We start from the raw sequence: 23103 nt of genomic DNA, 5'->3' as shown, positions 1-23103 counted from the left end.
ACTGGTTTTAAAGACTTTTTGTAGCTTTCATCATATTAATCTGATTTAAACTCTGTGGTGACCTTGCAAAGTCTTTTCAGTGATACCTTTAAGGGCACTGCAATGCTCAGCACCTCTCCCAGAATTACTTAGATAGATTTGAGTACACTGCATTAAATGTCTTTTAAAACTTTTAGCATTCTCATGTAGTTTTTGGAAGTGTTGTAATCTGCACACAGCTCATTCACCTTCACTAGAATTTATTAGTTTTGCACTGTTTTAAATTCCCTGTTACAGAGCAATAAACAGAAGACTTCAGAAACAGCACAAGCTCATTAGCGAAAGCCTCCTGGCATTTGAAACTAGGTAAATAATTGTAATAATAACAATGATTATTGATAAAATGCAAAAATAATTGCAGATTTTTATTTTGGTAATCATTTTGTTGTAATTTAACTCAATCTCCAAAGAAAACGACTCCACAAATCTGTTTTTTAATCAATTTTGTGGACCATTATCTGCTGAAATGTAGCTGTGATATGATCCGTCATTTGGCTTTGTTTCGTAGCATTAATCCACTTTACAATAGAGGGTAGTTAAATCATTTGGTGATGCTGTTGATACATTCTATGATGCCAATGATTTGCTGGTATTGTAATAAGATTGACTCTCGCCAGGAAGCAGATCCCATTAAAATAAACAACAAACACGCTCATCTGTTTTGTATTGTTCCTTTGAGATTAGAGCTGATCAAATAGATCCATTTGTACAAGAAATTTTACGTCTTGATGTTTTAAACATTGGAAATGGTTTGTAAATACGGGCTTAGATGAGATGTTTTGTAGACTTGAAGGAATCATCAAATTAATGGGCTGCAATTTTGATAATTCCTGTTTGAAGCAGTTTGCAGGCAAATATGCCAAAATATGCTGGCTCCTCTCAAATGAAAGTCATCTGTTTCCTGTCTTCATGATCAAAAAGTGAATGTCTTTGGTTTTTGGACTGTTGCTCCTACAAAATAAAAGAGACAATCAAAAGGGCAAAATCAAATCTGCCTGCAATTTATCAACAAATTGGGGAAATAATCTGCACACCAATCTTAGATTGAAATCATTATGTGCTGTTCTTGTGACTAAAAACTTCTCTTTGAACCCAGCTTGTCACTAAAGGAAATCTGTGTGTGAGTTCTGGGTGTCTCATCTTTAATCCCTCTGTGTGAACCTCACAGCTCAGTGCCAACTTGACCTCCACATCATAAGCCTATTCATGTCAATCTGACACGTCGTGCTGATGGGAACAGATCCACTTTGCCCCTGACAGGAACAAGGGATTTCGCCATAATGAACACTCCAGTTCTTCCAGTTGCATGGCCCAGCCACTGAGTCAGGTCTGTGTGTCTGTGGGCCCGTTTGAATAATAAGAACGAGACTAACTATGTGCAATAGACACAAGAATCCAATGAATGGCTGCCAATCACTGATACTGATTACGTGTCTATCCACTGAGGGTGAGTGTGACCATACGACCCAGCAGCAGCAGAGCAGTTCCTGAACACAGCCCTGTGGGTATTATTATGTCTCCTCCATTAAAAAGCTTTTGTTTTTCTTCTGTTTCACCCTCAGTGTTGTAGTTTTACTTACACTGTTATTCTGTGTCCCCGCTCTCTTCCTCTGAATATTAATGTCTCCTATGCTAATGGCCTTACACCGGCTGAGGTCGACCAAGCTCCTCCTCTGAATGTTAATCCGCTCCCTCATTTGCATATGCGTAAGTGTCAAATTCCCCCACAAATCATTGCAGCTGCCTCCGTAAGACGAGGCCAGTGGCCCCCCCGAGCGACAGCACAGAAACAATGTGGTCGCAGCGTATGCAGAGCATCAAATCCACATCAAAGCCTGTTTAGATTGCCAGGTCACTGCAGGTTCACACTGTGTAAAATGAAGGTAATGGGATAGCAGTCAGAGCGGTGCAGAAACACAGGCAGCCAGGTAATAAGTATGAATGGAGCAGGTAATAAGGTTGGGATAGAAACAGACCCCGTGTCATGGCAGGAGCACGACTGTTTAAGCTGCAGCACTGTTATCGGTTCAAAGGTGAGCGCTGATCTCAGACAAGCTCAAAGCACTTGTTGTGTCGTTTTGTTTTATCCGCCTGCATTACCGAGTGCATGCAAGGTGAGAAGGTTTTTACTAAGAGGGAGCAGCAAACTGTCCTTCAGGAAAATTCAAGTAAAGAGTTCACCTAAAAATAAAACTACCTGCTTTGTTCATCATCATCAGTCAGATAAAACATCATCAGTATCACTGCTACAAAGGGTGAGGGGTGTCATTTTTTGCATATCTTATATCATCATTGCTTTAATAAAGCTGAAACATGCAGTTCGTAAACTGGTTAGTAGAAAGAAGGAAAATATTTTTTGCAGCTATTTTGATAATTAATAATTTAAGCCTTTTTTAAAAGCAATAATATGCTAATTTCTTCTTCAAAATTGTTAAAGATGATTTTTTTCCCCCTTTTGTGTAAGAGTTAGTGAATATAATTTGGTTTCAGCGGCTATAATAGACAATTAAAGGAGTAACTTTGAGCTTTTTGATATTGCGATCATGACAAATTGCTGTAAAATTGCCCTTTCAAAGATGAAAATCAGCACGGAAAAAATAATTTGCAGATTAAATGTTCATTAAGTGCAGCCCTTTTATTATCATCATGTTTGAACTACTACGGATCCACCATAGGCTGCATGAATCACGAACATAGTCTCAGTGAAGTCCCCTGACCCACAGGTTTCTGGAAAGATATTTGAAGGCCCAACATGGTGGGTGCCATGTTGGAATTGCTGACTCAACCTTAATTTCAATCAGTCAAAAACAGGCTAAGAGGTGGAGCTGAGGCAGGCCTTAAGCCTTCTGGCAAATAATGACTACACTCTCACTTGTCTGTCAACTCAGCCATGCCCCTAATTATGCAATTTATGTAGAACTCTTACCCTTCTCACCTTTACACCTCCTTTATTTAAAAAAACAATCACTACATGTTAAGTGTAAATGAATTAACTACATACCCACAACTGCTTTTTGAAACAGGCAGTCAACATGCTTCACTTTGCTGTAATAATGAGCATTTTAACATGAGACCTGATGGTGTTTCCTTTGCCCTGGCAGCCTCAAGTGGACACTTGGGGAACTGCAGTTTTTTGCAACACTACATTGGCTTCTTTTTTTTAACAATGGAGGTTGCTGCTTGGGATGGACCAATCAGACACTGAATGAAATAGTTTAAATCATTCAAAAATAGGGCCACTTGAATTCAGTTGCATGTTTACATCTAAGTGCAGATAGTGTGACACATTAACTGTATTAACATCTATTCTTGGTTTATTCTAAGGGATCCATCTGAAATTTAAATCCAGCCTACACTGATTATTATTATCATTGTCTTCATATTATTATGTATTTTAATGTTAGATTTGTTTTCCTAAGTTATGAAGGCAATGTTAAAGTCAAGCCTGATGTTTCCTCCAGGCATACAGTACACAAAGCCCAGCTGTGATCAAGCAAATAGTTAAACCATTATCTGAATGCAAGATCTCCAATGTTTAGTTTTGTCTTTCCTCTGTTTGAATAACTAAAAATAAAATATATTTTTGTGTTTGTTGACTGTGTAAAATACTTGATTCTGATTGGTCAAAAAAAAACATAACATACATAGCTAATTCTCAACATCAAATGTGACGTCAGGGACAACCTGATCACACGTCCTGTCAAATCAATCCACAGAAAGGAGTCCAGCACATTTCACTGTGCCTGTTGACACTGTGGCAAAAACGTTAGTGTCTGTTTCAGGCTGGTCTTGAGAGAGGGGAAATAATGACAGCACAGATGTGAGAGCAGCCTGAGGAGCTACTGGACCTCAACCATCTCTGATAGGGAGAAGTGGAGCAGCATCCTGTCCTGCCATCCAGACAATGACAGCAGAGCTGGAGAGAGCATCTCTAAATGGTTGCAGGGTTTTGTCTCATTCTGAAGGTGTCCTAGTTTGCTTATTATTTTTATGTGTTGGATTATTAAAACACCAAAAGACATCTAGTGGCATCCCCTTCGATGCAAGAAAACAAAATTACCTTAGTTTCTGGAATGCATTGACTGGTGAAATGATTAACTGCAAAATAATCAATACAGTAATGGAAACCAAACTAAGTTGTAACTCCATGTGACAGTGTTACTCTCTCCACAGGAGGTACACTTCATAGTTCAAAGCAAACACTTTGAAACAGCTATAAAGACGACTGATTATTACATTCACAAAGAAGCTACAAGAAAACCTTCAAACAACTCCTCAAACGAACTGAACGTAAACAGAATTTGCTTTCAGCTGTGACGCAGGATCAACTCAGGGTGCATTGGTTAATTTCTCTGGCTTTTAAAATGAGTCGGAGATCAAAGAAGCTGCAGACTTTCCCCATAAGTTCCAGCCTGTGCAACAACACAGTATGAAATAAGACAAAAGAGGAAGAAACAGACTAACATGTCTTTATGTAATGCCAACAACTTCATTTTTGTGCTCCCAGAGGATTAAGTGCATAAAGCTTTTGCTGTATGTGTCACTTAAACTCTAACAGACTACAGCCTCCTCTGGGGATGAAGTCTTCTCCAAGTGTCGAGTCCTTGAGTCCTGCGCCTGCCAGTGCAAGCGGCAGTCGCACCACCAGCCAAGCAAATTCAAAAGCACACTCATGAATAAGACAAATGGGAGGATTTCTAAGAGAGGAGTGGCTCCAGTCGACTCCTTCCACACTTTTCTAAAAGGTGGTGTCACACCGAGGCTTAGTCAGGAAACTGCTCAGAACGACGGCTGATGCAGAATTACAGTGACTCATTTTGATATGACGGCCTGCCAACGAGCCTGATGTTAAGTATGCTCGGAGCTATTCTTACCCTTAACAATGGCTGTCCTTTCACCATATTAAGCGTCTTTTCGCGGGTGATAATTCTGACAAGGCTGCTATTTGGAAGCTTGAAATCATTTTGACTGGATCAACAAAATATGGCAACAAACCCACTCAAAAACAGCTTTCATGTGTCTGCTCCCACTAAAATCCTGCAGAGGAACTCCATATTATACTTTCTCTGGATCTGTTTAAATTATTCCAACTAGTTGTCTAAAGCTGATTCTTTGAAAAGACAACAACAAAAGAAGTCTGTGCTGAAATTTACATAACTTAACTGTTTTCCAAAACAACCCCAATGCTGTTTGGCGGGTCTAGAGACCTGAACACTCTTTAACGAATGTAAACACACACTTCACAAAGTTGTGTCCCCTTCATTACTTCACTTACAGACAGAGCAAGATTCCAAACAAACAACTTTAATGTAGATTTAAAGCCTGACCACTCCAGCAGCTTGTTGATCAGACCAAATGAATTGTCAGTATGATAAACAATGTGCATCAAAATCAAACTTTTTGACTGAACATGTCATCTAAAAATAGGTACTGTCTGCAGCACATGTTGCAGAGCTTTGCAGCTGAGCAGACAACTAGAAAATATGTTGAAAATGCAAATGCACATCAAGTTTTCTTTAAGAAAGCAGCCACATGATTCATTTTGCTGAGCCGTATTTATGCATAATTGGTTCTCAGTCTGCATGAAGAAGGTCTTTTTTTAATTTACCCAAAAGAAAATCAGGAGATTGGCAGCTGCTTACTCAATCAGGGAGTTTTCCCCACTAAAGTCAACATCAGTATTGGTTTCAAAACTCCCATACTGGTTGAGCTCTACCTTTGGAGCAGCACTATCCTCACAAATACCAACTTAAGGAAAGTGTGCTTGCACTTCTGCCATTAGATTTGTATATCAGTTGAGTTATAAGACATCTAGGATGCAGTCTAAGTGACTGATAGCACTGATAGAGGATAGCATAGCACCTTTGTTTGCTATAATAAACATGTAGTCTCTGTATATCAAAACATTCCCTTTGTATGAGAATTAGTCAAGCATTCAATTGTACATCAATACAATTCCAGATATGTGGTAAAAAGTAACACCACTGTCAACACATCACCACAGAAGTTAACATTATGAAGTTGTTTTTGTTTTAAACTGAGTCAAACTGATACTTCCATGAAGCCAGAGCTCACTGCCAGCAGTTCCTCTCTAACACAGACGGATATGGATCTGCAACAGCTGCTCGCAGCAAAACCTTGATGAAATATTCAAGAAACTATCCAGCAGGACAATTCAGCTATTTTCTTCTAATGGAATCCAGATTTTTTTTTGTTTGTTTTGTGTGTGTGCAAGAAACATCCCAAACTTCCTGTTTTGAAACAACATGAGTCTGACCCAGCGCTGATCACTGACACGGTCTCATTTTTTAAAATGTGTGCTGAATTTTTAAGTCAGTAGACAGACTGAGAAGCAGCCTGGTGATAAAAGCATGCAGCAGAATGACCCTTCAGGCTCGCATCATCATTAAGGGACCATCAGCTCACCTCAATTTACAATAGGTAAACAGCTTCAGCTAGTCTGTCTCATGAAGCATTTATACAATTTATGCACAATTTTCTCTCTGTCTTAAAAACCATACGTGTATCTCAGTAAAGGATCATTTTTATCACAGTTTTTAATTTCCTTCAAATATTTCTTGCACATTCATAATTGATGGCTAACAGTTCTGCATTCATGAAGATGATTACGATCTAATTTGGTTAGAAAGCCTGAACCGAGCTGTATGTCACACCTGGATGTAAACAAACTGCACATATTTCCCCACTATAAGACAAGAGTGTTTCCTCCATATATTCAGCCCCTGCAGTAAGTCAAACAATGGCCACATGGTTAAAGAGAAGATGTGCTATACACTCCTGCTGGAGAGAAAGAAAGAAAATGATGAGGAGGAGAATAAAGATGATGGGAAAAAAGTAATTATATTATTATGTAATTATATCATTTAGTCTGAGGAGATGAAGGTAATGGTTTAAATGTGTTTGTGTGCTCATATCATGAGATGTTATCAATAGCATGCACCGTATGAGCTGAAACACACATGCACAGGTCTTGCTATCTCTGCATGTGTGTGTGCGTATGTGCATGTGTCTGTGTATGTGCTCTGTGATTGCACTTGGTGTCTGGGCATGTGTGGTGCGGGAGTTGAGGTCCGCCGGGGCTTGGACCACTCCGCATGAATAATGCATCAGACTGAGCCGTTGCATCTCAGCAACATTGCCTTGGTCGGCTTAAAGTTGCAAGTTTCGCTTTAGAAAAGTCAGCAGCATCATTCTGCAAGCTGCTGCAGCAACTCAGCTGGAGTCTGGCTCTAAAAAAATTAAAATAAGGCTCGAATTTCACATTATGATGAATTTATCCAAGAAAACCTTCCATTTTTAATGTCCCAGTGGGAATCACATTTAAGACTTGAAGCATTGAGCAGCAACCAGGGGTCCTATTATTTTCAAAAATCTGGACCTGACACACTTATATTATTTACCCTTTGCTCTTTTGTGCAAGAATCAACTAAACTTGGTGTAAAATGAACATTTTCCTGTTTCAGTCCTCTGTGACAGTATAAGGAAGATACCTTGTTGATTGGAGATGTTAGACATGTTTCACTGACTATGGACTCTGGAAGCTTGTATCAGACAGTTTTGCTATTTGCTGATAATGAATAAAATAAAAACTGTTTCCAAAAACAACATTTTTTAATGCATCAGTGAGGATCAAATTAAGCTATGAAGTTCCAAACTTCGACTGTGAGTCATTTTATTTTAAAAAGCAATTCATATTTGGAGTTGAAACTGCTATTTGATAGATTTTGAGCATCAATAGAGAATAACATGGCACCTGTTTGGGGAAAGAAATAGATTTTAAAGTAATATTAGACTAGAAACAGCAAAGCTTTCTGGCTCCTCAGTAGACAATATTTACAGAAAATCTTCTGGTTTGAAGAGACAGAAATATTTGAGATGAGAAATTGAGCTAGCATACTTTCCTTTTTGATGATGATCAATAGTCCAAACAAAAAAAGTCTAGCAAAAACCAATCATCAGTGATGAAGACAGTCTTAACTTGAAACCTTAATGTTTGTAGTTCCAAAAGTGAACATTTAAGTATCTAAGTCTGTCTTTTTGTTCCATTGTGCTGCTGCCTTTAAAGTAAAGATGCCATGTGAAGAGGATCTGACACACTGACTGAACTTTTTATCTGCAGATTTACACATTAGTGATCACAGAACAGATGCTGAGGACAGATGCCGGCTGTATAATTCACAGTGGGATCACTGAAGGTTTAGTCTGAATGACACTGTGCTCCACACACTGAAGCATCAGAGACACTGACATGAAATTAACTCACACTCATGCAATTATGTCATGATCATCTTCACTGAGCAATCAGGGTCACTCTCACTAAGAAAAACTTCAACCACTGACCGCAGTGATGAATCATGGGAAGTTGCCCCACAAACAGAATCCACAGTGGACAAACTCTGTATTCTTGTTGGACTCGCTTGGCTTGAGCCTGAAGCAACCAAACACAGAATGCAAATATATAAAAAGCAGGTGATATGTAAATTTATGCAAATTGTTTAAATGCACGTGAAAAGGCTAGTTTGTGCAACCTGGTCAGACTAAAACAGTCCACCCAACTTCTTTCAGGCTGTTTTCCCTGTGTTATGTTTAAATTATTATGAAGAGTTCTTAATTTAATTTAGAAATCAGCCTAAAAGATTTCCTGAGAGTTAGTTTCATGTTTTAGTTTCACCTGAATCTGAAATGATAACACAAGTGATGCTTCATGTGTATCCATGAAACTAAAATAAGAGCAGCTGACACTCAAGACGAGGATTATAAACTAGTCAATTGCGCACGTGAAAGCATCTTCTCAACATGTTTTCCTTTCTTCTCCTTAAAACCTAAATTTCAGATTCAGAACTGACACATGTCACTATCAGCGGCAGCCCCGGACCAGGTTTACTTTCAGCTTAGGAATGTTTGGCACTTTGGCATCTCATCCATCTCCTGATTGACGGACAACCAGATCCCTTTTCTCTTACTCTCTCTTAGACCTACATCCCGTCCCCCCTCCCCGTACCGGACCTCCACAGCCCCCTGCCCTCCCCCCGGTACCGCAGCCCTAAACGGGACCGTACAGTTGCAGCGTCTCTCCCCCCGGCTTCCCTCACCTCTGTGCGCGCCTGCAGCCGCTTGTTCATCTCGTAGATCCGATACTCGGGCTGGACCATGTAGGGCGAGTGTCTCCTGTAGAAGGGTCCGAAGGGAGACGAGTAGAACGGGTCGTGGGTCGGGTTGGACATGGTGGCTCCTGGAGAGGCGCGCGGCGAGATTTCAACATCCAACGGGCTCAGCGGCGCACATGGGAGCGCGATGCTCTCCGAAGACCCCCAGTGGGAAGCAGCCGCTGCCGAGGCTGAGCTGCACTCTGCAAGTTGGCCTGCCTAGTTCGCTGCTATAGCGTGGAGCTTCTGGAGGAGGAGGAGGAGGAGGAGGAGGAGGAAGAGGGGAGGGGAGGAACAGGAGAGGGAGGGAGAGAGAGAGGAGGGGGGGCAGAATTGAAGGGGGGAGGAGGGAAGTCGTTTCCTGTTCCCTCAAGACCTACACTCAGTTTTGCACTCTTGCAAAGTTCAAGTAAGACCTCTGCATGCATGTGTTTGCATGTGTTTGCATGCGTTCTTGTGTTTTCAAGCCTGAAGTAATTCATTGTTTTAGTTTTTGAGTACTAAGACAAGGAAGCCATCAAAAAGTCAATTTCACATGTCTGCATTATGTTTTGTAGCAAGAAATAATTTATCTAGAGGCGACTGTGTTCAAATAGTGGGAACATTCATAGCATATTTGCAGCATATGAGGTTTAAATGGAATCAAAACAAACTTACCACCACTCAATGAGCACTTTAGAATTAAAAGGGTTCAGATTAGGTCTGTAAGTGTTAACGAGCATCTGTAATGAACCTGTTATTTTTTAAATCACATCCTGTTTTGTCCCTTTTGGCACACCGTAGTTGAGCTGCTGCAGCATCTTCCTGCTTCCTGCTGCAATCCTGCTGCAGTGATTAATTAAAAAAATGACAATACTGTGCTTCCAAAGCCACATTTCACTCCCATGCCGCTCAATAGACAAGTCAAAAGTAATATACACTTTGCATCAAACAGAATTAAACTAATACGTTTGAGCTTCGTTGTATGAGCAAACAGGTGTGTCTGATGATCAGACCAATGTCAGTGGGAAACTGCATCACAAAAGCCAGTAGAGCACTCGTTAGGAAACTACATTGAGGACGAAAAAAGCATTTGATTGTGTTCATTAGAATTCTAAATCAAAGTACTTGTCAGAATTGCTTTACATTGTTAATATGGACTAAAAAAACGGGTTTGAAATGTAGAAAAACCCCACAATTTTCAACATGAGATTAAAAATGCGATTAATCTCGATGGATTATAGAAATTCTGAGATTAATCTCTACTCAAGAAGTTATTTGTTTGTCATAGTTCTGATACATACATTCATCTGTCAACATACGTTGTCTGAATGTATAGAAAGATACAATATAACAAAGATGTTCTCTTAGGCAGTAGTCTGGTTTTTCAGAGCATGTGTTGCACTGTTGATTTCAAACCTCGCTTTAGATTGATTCTTGTGCTTCTATGCAGTTTAACGCTGGAAAAAAACAGGTGAGTGGTGAAGCCAAGAGTCAGAAGATATCTTCATTATGGAAAGTATGAGTGCTTGTGATTCTGAGGAGAAGAAGGTAAGTCTAATTGTAACGCTTGGATGCTTACTGAAAGCTGACTCATGAGGGAAAAAAAGCGATCAGAACAGCACCTGAAATTCAGTTGTTAGGATTTTAAAGAAGCGGTATAAACTGGAATTGCATCTAAAAAAAGGATAGACTTTCATGATTTTATGTTTAAATCTGAAACAATCCAACCCAATATGGCTGGTGCTTAATGCAGTTTACTATTTGCAGTGTGAGTCTTTTCAACTTTGAAATCAGAGTTAAAGGTGTAAAGACTCACAGTGCACGATGAGAGCATCGGGCTGAAGAACGAGGCTGCACTGCTACACGGTCTGTTTTATGTGCAGCATCATTTCAGAATATTGTATTGATTGGGTTGCCTGCAGTCAATGCTGGTAATGACACAATCTTAGTACCTGGCTAGTTATGCACCAAGTGTCATAACTTGTGATTAAAGGAAGGTAGAAGGAATACTCAGATTATGTTTTCATAACCCACAATGTCACTCTGAACGTTACATCGCCAAAAATAATAATGAAAAACATTTCATAATTTTCTATATAACGCAGTAAGATTTATATTTGGAAGAAATGTTGCCTTTGAATGGAGTTGTGTTTACCGTGTTCATGAGAAATGGCCATATGAACGCTTCTCTCTTTACTTCACGAGTTCCATTTGAATGCAGCAAAACACCAAACTTAACTTTAAAGTCACTAAATGCCCGATTAAAATGTTCAAGTTATGGCACTATTTAGCAGGAGGACAAGACATAGTGGAAAGCTCCACACGCAGAATAAAATGTGGGAAATAAACCTCAGATCTGCTTTTAAATGTTGCATTATTTGGAATAATTGTTGGTTGTTACCAAGGCCAGATTAACCCTAGGCCTTGAGGCAGAACAAGAGATGGATGAGAACAGAAGAACAAGTAGATTACAGATAATACAGTTACATCAAAATCCAGGTTTGGTGCCATTTATAAGAAGGACAAGATATTGTGGCAAGCAGTGTATGCAAACTAAAATATCAGAAATAAATCTCAGATTTGAATTGAAATTTTGCATCATTTGAAATAATTGTTGGTTTTTTTTACCACGGCTAAATCAAATCTGTCAAGAGACCCTGGGGGCAAAAATGTTCTGTTGTGCCCTTGTAACCCCCCTCCTGCTGCTCCAGTGTGTACAATGTGCATATTTATCCTGTCATCTTAATGTCCCCATTAACTCAGCACAACCAGTATTCATACGCAAGACAAAGAGCTTGTGTAAGTTCATGGATATTTGGGTGAAGATGTTTTTTTATTTGGATAACGCTCCTTCAAGCTTTTTTTTTTTGACCCTGTGGGGCATTTGGTTTCTGATGTAATCAAACCACATCAAGACACACCCTGGACTCGTCCTGCACTTTGAAACAAACTCACATATAAAAAACATGAATAGCTCGTGGAAACTCTTTTTCTAGTGACTAAAAGAAGTGCTACTGTTGCCAAGGTAAACAGAGTTGAATTGAGCAGGTAAGGAGGTGCCTCTATCCACCAACAGTGCTGTTTTCCATCTTTATCTCTCTGTCCGTGTAGATGCATTTCATACTTGGTGACGAAGGCCCGACCCATGAAAACATAGCAATGTCAAGCGTGAAGCGCAGGAAGGAAGCAACACAGCAGCACAGCAGCCACACAGCAGCACAGAGGGGTTTATTATAAGCTGATAATGCTGGACCTGCCTGAGTTAACTCCGTTCTTTAGTCTTACATGTTTCTGAATAATTTTACAGTTAATCAAATCAGCAAATTCAAAAAGGACATTCTGTAAATCAGGGTCTGCAGGGGACTCGAGACTGATAGACATTTTGCCCAGTTAGTAATCCAGTCTAGCTTTTTACCTCTTAAAAGAAAAGCTTACTTTACATCTTTATATTCATAATGTAAAACAGTTAACAGAAAACAGACTGGGTAGTAAAGCGCACCACGCAGAAACCTCATCCACAGATACCAAGATACTGTCCACACACTTTGACTGACATCTCAGGGGATCCCCGGGAAATGCAGACACAGAAACATGCTCTCAGTTAGAAATTATAGTTTCCATATGATCAGTTTTGATGAAAACACTTCTCTAACATCTCACACAATGTGCAGTGTTGCAGAGAAACCCCCCTTCTTAAGATAATCTACTGGGCTAGTTATCAACCAATTACCTAATACCATGTCGGCTTTCTGTGTCTGTGATTTTACCTCATACATTTCCCAGAATACACCTTATGATCAGCTTTGTTTATTTGTTTCTTCATTCAACTGAAGCTATTTGATCCAGTAAAGATCAGATTTTGGATCTTTAAATCTCACAACATCTATAGGATTAGCTTTGAAAGGATTTTCAAGCTTTTATAACTATCACAGAGTGAACATGAGTACATTTTTGAATCTATGATTGGAGAGTATCAGTTTCTGAACACACCTGTGTGTTTGCTGGTTTCCACTGTTTCCACTTTATGACACATGGACCCACATGCATGTAAACAACACTGCATGCAAACAGCACCACACAGACTGGTTCTAATTTATTACAGCAATTTTGCACTATGTTCCATGCAACACATGTCAGTAACATGATTTACTGTGACAGTATGTGTCACTAACATGTAGGATTTTCTAACCCGACACACCAGGGTGCGTTGAAAATCTTTTTTCGGGCACATCGATTAAAATTTCCTCCATGTTCTCTGTGTGACAGATTAGGCTGGGGCTGCGAAGTAGCCACAAGAATCTAAAAATAAACAGACACTCAGAGCAGCCGTAACGTTGCAACTGAATCTCACATTAACTGCCCGCTCTGGGAATTAATGAACAGCATTTATGAAGTCTGACTTCTAATCCAAAATGGCTGAATGGGGAGAGGCAGTCTGAATCGAGTGAGATAAAAGTTGTAATCCAAATGCCTCAGGCATCCGGTCGGGTAATTAAAAAAAAAGTTTGAAAAATCTATTAATAAACCTTTAATTAAAAACTACATTTTTAATATCTCAAGACCTTTTCAATTGACATTTCTAACAGGATTTGGTTGCTCGCCTAAAGCGCTTACCGCTGGAGTGTGGCTGCAACACAGTACATTGAAGTGAACAGCTCATTTAACAGATTTGAATATGAACTTGTATTGTGGAGATGACTGTAAACAGGACCTGTGTGTGAGGTGGAGCTCTTCAATGGTTTGTGTGATGAACAGCTGGGAGAACAGACTGACCAGACAGACAAGAAGATTTTCTTTCTTCAGCCAGCAGCGGCTCTTCTTACAGAAGTTCTGAAAAAACACAAAAGACCAAAACATCAAAAAGATCCCTGCAGACATAATACCATGCAACATCAGCATGACACAGCTGTACACATTAAAACACATGTTTACATGTGAACAGCACAGGTGCATATTTATACTTGAACTTTCACACACATCACACTCTAATTGAATTATTTCTCATTATGTATTGGTAGGTTTGAAACTTGCTTTAATGTTTTTCTCTCATTTTTATAACTTTTGTTGTTGAAATGTTGATGATACAAAACCAAAGATATGAACTCTGCTCTGCTTTAGCAGTAATACAAATCAATCAAGAACCGGAATCTTGTAACATAATTAATTCATACCCACTCCTGGTGAGACAGTTTACACAAGATTAAGGATAGCCAATAGTTTACAGTTTTTTGTTAGTGTCATCAACTCCAATGAAAAGACTGGAACGAAAAAAAGGGGGTGTCATTGTTGATGTGTTAATGATGATGCTTTTCTAACCTCACTGGTGTAGCTGTGCAGCCTTTATTTGAATAATAAATATATAAATAGACAAGATCATGAAGAACATTTCATTGCACTTATTTGATACCCAAATAAAGTCACTGGTAAGAGTTTAAACTGTTAATGTGGATTTAAAAACTGCTTTGAAATGCAAAATAGTGGAATTTTAACATGCAATTAAAAGTGTGATTAATCTTGATTGAAATAAGATAAAAGAGTAGCCCTAAAATGATCATTCATTTCCTACTTAAGGCAGCACTTGTTTCGGGACTTAAAGTTGCAAAGATCAAATTCACACACATACAGTACAGTATTACCTACCACACATATCTAAATTGTGTTAACATATCTGTCAAAACTTCCCATATCCAGGCTGAGTCCTATATTTAAATTTATCGCATTTGATTGACAAGTTAATAAATCAATCAATCAATCAATCAATCATTTTTAAAATGAATATCAGACTAGATCACAACAAGTTATCTCAGGAGACTTCACACACACAAACAACAAGTCTGGATTTCACTCTATTTTATAATATTTACAGAAACTCAACAGATATCCACCATCAGCAAATGCAAGACAACTAGTCACCAACCATGTGTGTACGTGTGTATGATTGTATGTGTGTGACCCCAGGATGAATAGCCGATGCTCATACTTGTGCTTCTTGTGCTGTCCCAGTATATAAACTTAGAATGGCAATATAATAGGCAGAAACCTCAAGCAGAACCAGACTGATGGTGAACAACCATCCACAGAGACTGTGCTGGGAAAAGAAAGTGAGACAGAGGGTGATGCAGAAAAAAGAGAGGTGGATGAGGACTGAAAGGGACAAGATAACACATAACACAGACTGGTGGCTACCGCGCCAAAATCATTGTAAAATAATGTGTTAGCACTAACAAGAATAGTAGCAGTTTGACAGATAACTGAAGCAGCTGAAGTCAAACAGGTCAAATATTAGCAAAAACAAACGCAACACAATAAGACTTGATATCAATAAGACTGATGAGGATGACTGTAGCAGTCATAGCCTGTTAGCTGAAGGCTGCACCTCCTGTACTGCTTTTGTAGACCAAAGGTAACACAAGCAGGTCTGCAGTATGGAAGCCCACTGTTATAGAGAGTCAACGAGGCACTGTGAGCTCTTTAAGATATGCTTGTGCCTGACCATTAAGTTGAAACAAATTCTTAATTTATTCTAGATTTTAAAGGGAGCAAGAACAGAGAGGCTACTTGATAGATATGATAGATATGCTTAACTAGATTGTCTAGTTTTTGTTGATACACATGCTGCAACATTTCCAGCCAAATGTAGTCCTTAGAGACGTATCAAGGCAAGGGTGCTGGTCTAGCTCAGTTCGTAGAGCAAGCACCCCATGTACAGAGGCTGTGGTCCACTTGGTCGTAGGGGCAGTTCTCAATCCCAGCAGGATTTGGTGCATGTCACCTCCCACCCACTCCCCATATTTTCTGTTACTCTCAGGCTGTCTTATCTAATAAAGGCTAAAAGCTCAAAACAATCTTTAAAAAGAGAGTGGTGATGGAGGACTGCCGTGATCCAACCCAGAAGTAAGAGATGCATGGAGGTTTTCTGTCATATGGAACGTGTCTGAATAGTGCAATGTCTGCCCTCCCCTCCCCCTTGCCTTTCATCATGAGAGATAAATGCACTTCAATGGCACCTTATTTTAATTGCACTCTTTTAATGCACTTTTAATATATTTCACTGCACAGCAATTTTTTTTTAACTCAACACCTGCACCTTTTTTCTTTTAGCTCCAACTAGCTGTCAACTGCATTGTCTTGTATCCCCTTGTTGATGATCTTTTAACTTATTGATTCTATGACTGATGTGTTTGGCATAATATTTTGCCTCCATATGTGCCAAAGCATGTACTTGGAAGTGACAATAAACTGAAAAAAGTGGTCCTTGCAATTTGTTTCATATGTTCGGTATTGTGGCATTTACAAAGTATTTCTCTCATGTCATATCTAGCTTAGTATTTTGTGCTAACCTTACATTGGTTTTGAAAGGTGACAGAGAAACAGTCTCATAATCACATGCAAAATAATATAACTAGAACAGATAATAGCACATCATGATACAATATGACACAGTATTAAAATGCTGCTCAGCCAGATAATATAGTTTTATGTGTTAATGAACTGACCAGAGAATTCACCGTCACTCTCAGGTGGGAGTTTGTTCTGCTCTGTCGCAACATTCAAGGCTTTTTTTGTTCTTTTGCAGAAGTTCTGATCCACTTAAAAGCAGAAATTAGTCGGAGAAAGTCTTTTATTTTGCAGCTTTTAATTAGTTGAACTCTACTCTGTGTTCTCTTTGTAGAAGTCCTCTCTTCAACATCGTTCAATAGATGAAAATGTTCTCCATTCATGACTTCACTTTCCTCTACTTTGTTTTACATACTTTGATGTATATGCGTTTTATTCCTGCTCACGCTGGGCTCTTTTTACCCTCAGGGACAACAAAGTTGAATTGAACTGAGCTGAATAGGAAACCAAATGTACCTTGAGAGCTGTTGTATCCGCCACACGTTGGCTGAATGTTTCAAACCTTGACCATTTTTGCTAAATGCAGAAAATGCATCAAGGATGAAGGAGAGGTGCTTTTAGTTGTTAAACAGCAAGGTGAGGGAGACAAAACACTTGTGGATGAGAATGGAAATGGGTCAGGACACATATAGACACTCTGCTTCTGCTGGGCTCCCTCTTGGTGTTACTATGGTAACATATCCTATCTCCCTACCTTCCTACCTTCCTACCATCCTACCTGCCCGCATTTAGTGCTCACACTTGCTCACCTTCGCAGCCGTGCTACAGGTTTTGCACCTGAACAGTAGCGGTGCTGCTGCGGTTTGGAAGAACCCTGAACATGCCTTGTATCCTGTTCCACAATAAAGCGTGGAGACTTAAAGTTGTTGCTGTGTTTGATGGAGCGGCTGCTGCTGCTGCTGTAAACAATCATTTGCATTTCCTGTTTGAAACGTGGGCCAAAATGCAGAATGTAAGATTATGAAAGAGTTTGATAGTGCTTTTAATAAAAAGGATTTTGCTGGTGATTGACATGTGAAGATGAGACAGAGGAAGGGCTAAAAATAGATCAGAATTCACAGAGCAACACAACGGAAAGACTGCAAATAAACCACTGTGGCTGTCTTATTTGCAGCAAAGTAAAAGTAAGTAAGTAAAACCTTCTCCTATCTCACTCTGACAAGATTCCTGCTTCCTGAAGTAAAAACTAACTCAACTGTGAACACCGGGAAGTGTGTCCCCTATTTTGTGCTCACAATTGTTTTCCAAATATGGATGAAATATACCCCGGATGCCGGAGCAGCAACTTCTATGGTGGAATCTCATTAGCATCGTAATAGCTTCCAGGCTCATTTGCATTTTGCCGTGAGTGATTTTTTCCCTCACTCTCTCTCTCTCTTTCCTCTTCACTGCTGGATGGAATAATAATTTAAAAAGAAAAAAGAAGTAAAACTTTGAAGCACCATATTTTATTTCATTATTTAAGTTAAACAAATTGTAATTGAAAAGCACTTTTCAATTATGCTATTTCCTCATACCGGTGACAAATGAGTCTTACAGTCGTGTTGAGCAATTACGGGAAGACACACAAAACTACAAACTAATATTTGCACACAGGGATGACGAATTAGTGTAAATAGATTAATGCAGGAAGTGGAGGCTTTTAGTTCTATTTCAGAAATAGTCTGTGTGTGCAAAGGTGGGGTTTAAAACCATATTTGCACCAATATGCTGAACTCTGATAGCGGAGAGACGTGACATGAAGCCATAATGGAGAGAATCGCTGCAGAAGACGGAGGAAGATTTAAGAAAATGATTTAAAATAGTAGAATAAATGAGAGATACGTATTTCCAAGTGAAATTTAAGAGGAAATACATATTTAAAGTGATTAACCAGGCTCTTGTGAAGCCTGCAGCCGCTTTAACAAGGTGCTAACATGTCCTTGTGTTGAATCCAAGGATACAAACACACAGTCCAGCTTGTTAGACATCCACACTCTTCTTCTCTTATGCTGAATTTTTGCAGCAAAGCAGCTCAGCGAGCAAAGAGTTAATATTTTCAACCAGTTCTGCCTCTAACACACACACACACACACACACACACACACACACACACACATACGCACACACACGAAAGGAAGAAAGCACGCACACACACACACACACAGTCATATCCCCACAACCCATCACCCCTGATCACACTCTGACTCGCGCACACTCCCACACACACACACACGCACACACAAACCCATAATTCCCAACACCACCACCTCCCCCTCCTCACCCACCGCCTCCACCTCCTCCTCCTCCTCCTGCCTCCCTGGGCTCCCCCCTCCTCTCCCCCCTTAGTCCATTCTCCATCTCTGCCCCCCTCCCCTTCCTCCTCTCCCCTCTCTCCTTCCTCCTCCTCCTCCTCCTCCACCACCACCACCGCCCCCCTTCAGGTCAGTTAATAAGCGAGCCTGAGCCTGTGCCTCAGCTCGGCTGTCTGGAGGACATGCAGAGCAGTGTCTCCTGGGAATTGGCTCATGCAGAATGCTGCTCCGCCGAGAGAATGGAATTTTACCCTCGCTAGGGCTCCCAGCCGCACCGCGCAGCAGGAAACCTGACAGACAGACTCACACACACACTCACACAGACACACACACACAGACAGGGGCATGCACGCCAACACGTGCTGGAAATCAGCACACAAACATCCTCACACACATGCATGTAAACATACTGGTCCCTGGAGTGTGTTTTCCAGAGACATTCTCCCCATGCACAATCCCTTTAAGTAAAGTGACCACTACCTCAGAAAAACACTTATTTTTACCCTGAATCATCAAGAAGCCATCATTAACTTAATGGCAACACAGTCTTCAGGGACATGCAGTGATAGTGTGTGTACCACAAAAGCCTCCAATGTAAACACACACACAGCTACACAGACGCAGGGACATCAGTGGGTACAATGCCGCTAATGAGTTGCCCCGTAGATTTAGAAACAGTGTCTTTTTCCACACTTCTGTCTCAACTTCAAGTGTTGAGAAAGTCACCCCCCTCTCCCTCCCTCCCTCCCTCCCTCCTCCACCTCCTCCTCCTCCTCCTCCTCCTCTTCATTCCTTCCTCCTCAAACCCACAGCTCCATCTATCGGCGTCCCTGCGCCACATGCCAAGTCTGCAGGCGAACGCCAAACCACTGGGAAAGATTCAGTCTGATGCTGTAATAAGTAATCTAGTGAGCATGGAACTATTTCATGTTTTATGTAAATCGAGGAGAGAGGCTGCAAACAAGTTTGAGTTGGTGCAAACATGTTTGTCGTAGAAGAAGAGTAAATGGGGACATAATGGCAGAGAAGCAGAAAGAAATAAATGCCTTCTTGCAGTGACCTTTAACCCCTAATTTGGTTTGGTAAATGTTTTCTGGTGTTCATAATGCCTTTAAATGTGACCCTTTTGGTTTTAGAGAGCATGTCGTTTCAAGACAAAATGACAAGAGGTCCGATGAATCATGTTGCCTGGCATTGCTGAGGATGATTCATGCCTCCAACAGGGCTGTATTTACTCAGGAAAAACAATACTGCACTGCACAGAGCCTGCACATGCACCCAGCATGCAGCAGGAGCAGGGCAACATGATATTACTGGTGTGATTTTTAAATTACTCATATATAATCACAGACATAGAAGGTTCAGTGTGAGCTCTGTGTTGGATTATGATGTTTTCTCCCGTTGATGAGATTTAGCTGAGTGAACAAAGGAATACGATCCAATCCCATTTTCTGTGGCTTGTGCACAGAGTCTGGATGGGTCTCTAGTTGGATCCTAACTCCTTCATGTGTAGATTACCTCCACTGCTCCAATGGGATTAGCAGCCCAACAGATTGTAAACCAGTGTTGCTGCTGGATTTAATTGTCCACAGACAAGATCCCATCCTGTTTCCTCACCGTTGAGCTAAATGTGGGAGAGCTTGGCTTGTCCGCCATCTTGAAATAAGAGGCAATTATAAGCTGAGTTCGGTGTGGCTGGAGCTAATCATAAATACAACAATTCTTACTTTTTCGACCCCCCATATTGCCTCAACAAGGCCACAAAAACAATCTTCATAATGGAGTTGATATGAGTCGCCATGTGAAAAGAGAAACCCTAATTGTAAATGAGATTTTTTTTTTTCAAACTAAATGTTATTCGCCACCGCCAAACACACCATGACAGAGGTGGAGAAAATTGTGGAAATGGTGGAGAAAAAAAATATAGACAGAGACACACATACACAAACAAACACACACATGCACAACCACAACCTTCAATGAGTGCCTCTCCCTGAAACGCTGAAGCCAAGGCAGCATTTACACCATGAAAACCTTTCAAATAATGACAGCAACACTTTACATGTGAAATAATCCTGCACTTTTTGCATTGTAAATATTTCCCACCTGCAGCATTTGTCAGGTATAGCACACAGAGTTTATCACTATAATTATTTGTGCTCCTCTCTGGTGAAACAGCTCTGCCTGCCTGTCTCAGCTCTGGCTGTTTGTAGTGCAGCAAGCCGAGGCAGCAGCGCTCTCTTTGGGATTTAGCCTTTCAAAAGTCCTCGTCAGATTTGCAGCGCAGACGTACTTCTGCTGCTGCCTGCCGCCCCCACATCTCTGCCCCCCTCCACCACCACCACATCTCCCCATCCCTCTAACCACCACCACCACCACCACAACCTCCACCACCTTCCCCCCTTCCCCCATCAACCTCCTTCCCCTCTCTCCGCTCACTCTGCTGCAGATGTTTTGGATATGTTTTCTTAGCGAGGAAGCTGCTCCAACTGCCAACAAAAAAAATGCCCCTCGGTCGTTTCCTGCGGCCGCTGGTGGTGCTGCGGCCGCGGTGGTGCCGGCCAACGGTTGGTGAGCGAGACATTAGCGCACATGGCGGCCAACATTCCTCAGACAGAGAGGGGTCATGCAGAGGGTAGGCCCAATGTCTGCCAACATGCACATAGCAGGGTCTTAATTACCCTACCTGCAAACATTAGTGCACTTAAAGTGAGAGAGAACTGTTTCATCAGAAAGAGAGCTGAAATAAATATAATCTACTCCATCTCTGGTTCCATTTCCTTGGCTATGACTCACTGGGTTTCAGTGTTTGTAGGTTTTGCACCACAATGTGACAAACATTTGCTGAAGGGATTTCAGGTTGAGTTTGGGTTTTGGCTGGACCGGTCAGCTCATTAGCTCCCTGCTCTGTGGCAGCGCATCACGACTGCACAGGTGCAAAACTTTCCCCTGACAAGACACATGACAGGAAAGACCTCCCAGTGCTCCTCTCCAGCACAACAAACATCCCCAGATTTCATAACTGCTGATTGTTTAGTCACAATTACTCTGAGTGCTGATTATGCTCTCATTGGGCAGATTTTGCAACAAGGCTGTTTAAAACCAACTGAAAGTGTCACATTAACTCCAATGAGAATGGAATAACACAAATATTGGCACACAGTTTGTTGTCAGTACTGACAATGTTGCTGTTTCTGCAGGGAGGTTTCAGCTGTTTCTGCAGCTGTAACAAGTAAGTGTGCTTACTTTCTTTGCTGTTATTTAATTCTTTTATCAGAGCTCATTTATTCAAAAACACTTCTCTTATCCAAACCAATCACCATCAGGTATCTTTATAACAACAGAACAAATTCCCAGTGAGCACTAACCAAATTTTGATGTTGGTTGAAAACAGGGTGAAATCAGGTCTGAACATCCAAGACCACATTTCAACCAGTTTTATGACATCTGTCAGAAAACACTTTGTTGTCTTATAATTTGATAAAGTTTATTTTGTGGGTGAAAAGAGGATCAAAGTGATTATTGTGATGGTATTTCTACAAAGTCATTTTCCACTGGCAGTTTGGATCTCGTGTAATTTCAAGTCGGTCTATTTTTTTGTACAAAATCTTAAGAATGTAGCTTTGTGGGCTGCGTGATGTCAACAACAATAGCCAGAGACATCATAAAGAAAGCAGTTTTAAACATCACCTACTGATAAAGAAAAGAAGACTGTACATGTGCTGGGACTTAAGCTACATGGCAGTGGAAGTAGAGAGAGCCCTGCATAATGATGTAACTGATTAAAACCTAACTGACCATCCTGTCCAAGATAACCAACACTAATGAGTGGCAGACTATCATGCATCGTTAATTTTTGTGATAATGATTGTGTTGCAATCCTGTTAGCCGCACAATAAACGAGACGGGACTTGAACATATACGTTCATGTTTGAGAATGTTTGCTGACTTTGGTTAAATGACGTCATCCATCTGTTCCTGAGAGCTGTTTTGAAGCCAATCGACGGCAGCAGCCATATTGGAAATGTGGAACTCAACCAGGCAGAGTGTGACGTAGTGTGAGCCTCTTAGCCAACAGCTATGTGTTCCCGACCGGGAGTCACGTCAGTCATGTCCTTATTTGGGCAAAAACTCGAAATCTTAATATCTACAGAACTGTCATGTTAGAAAAAAATCCCCCCCCCCCCCACACACAGTGTGTGCCGATAGAGATTAGCTTCATA

The 23103-nt window shown here is 40.6% G+C and overlaps 1 protein-coding gene across 2 annotated transcripts in view; it reads right to left on the bottom strand.

The window, feature by feature from the left end:
* ldb2a (LIM domain binding 2a) overlaps window positions 1-23103 on the bottom strand; it is a 193449-nt gene that overhangs the window by 94690 nt on the left and 75656 nt on the right. For both annotated transcript variants that reach the window (XM_034689736.1, XM_034689737.1), the window contains exons 5-6: window positions 13962-14018; window positions 9153-9452 (exon numbers count right to left, since the gene is read on the bottom strand). In XM_034689736.1, the coding sequence (XP_034545627.1) occupies window positions 9153-9284 (132 nt within the window). In that variant the 5' untranslated portion in view covers window positions 9285-9452; window positions 13962-14018. The remainder of the gene's footprint in view (window positions 1-9152; window positions 9453-13961; window positions 14019-23103) is intronic.

The sequence above is a fragment of the Notolabrus celidotus genome, chromosome 8 (genome assembly GCF_009762535.1).
Source record: "Notolabrus celidotus isolate fNotCel1 chromosome 8, fNotCel1.pri, whole genome shotgun sequence".
Lineage (NCBI taxonomy): Eukaryota > Metazoa > Chordata > Actinopteri > Labriformes > Labridae > Notolabrus > Notolabrus celidotus.
Note: the sequence above shows the minus strand (reverse complement) of the source record. Positions and strands in the feature narration are given on the sequence as shown.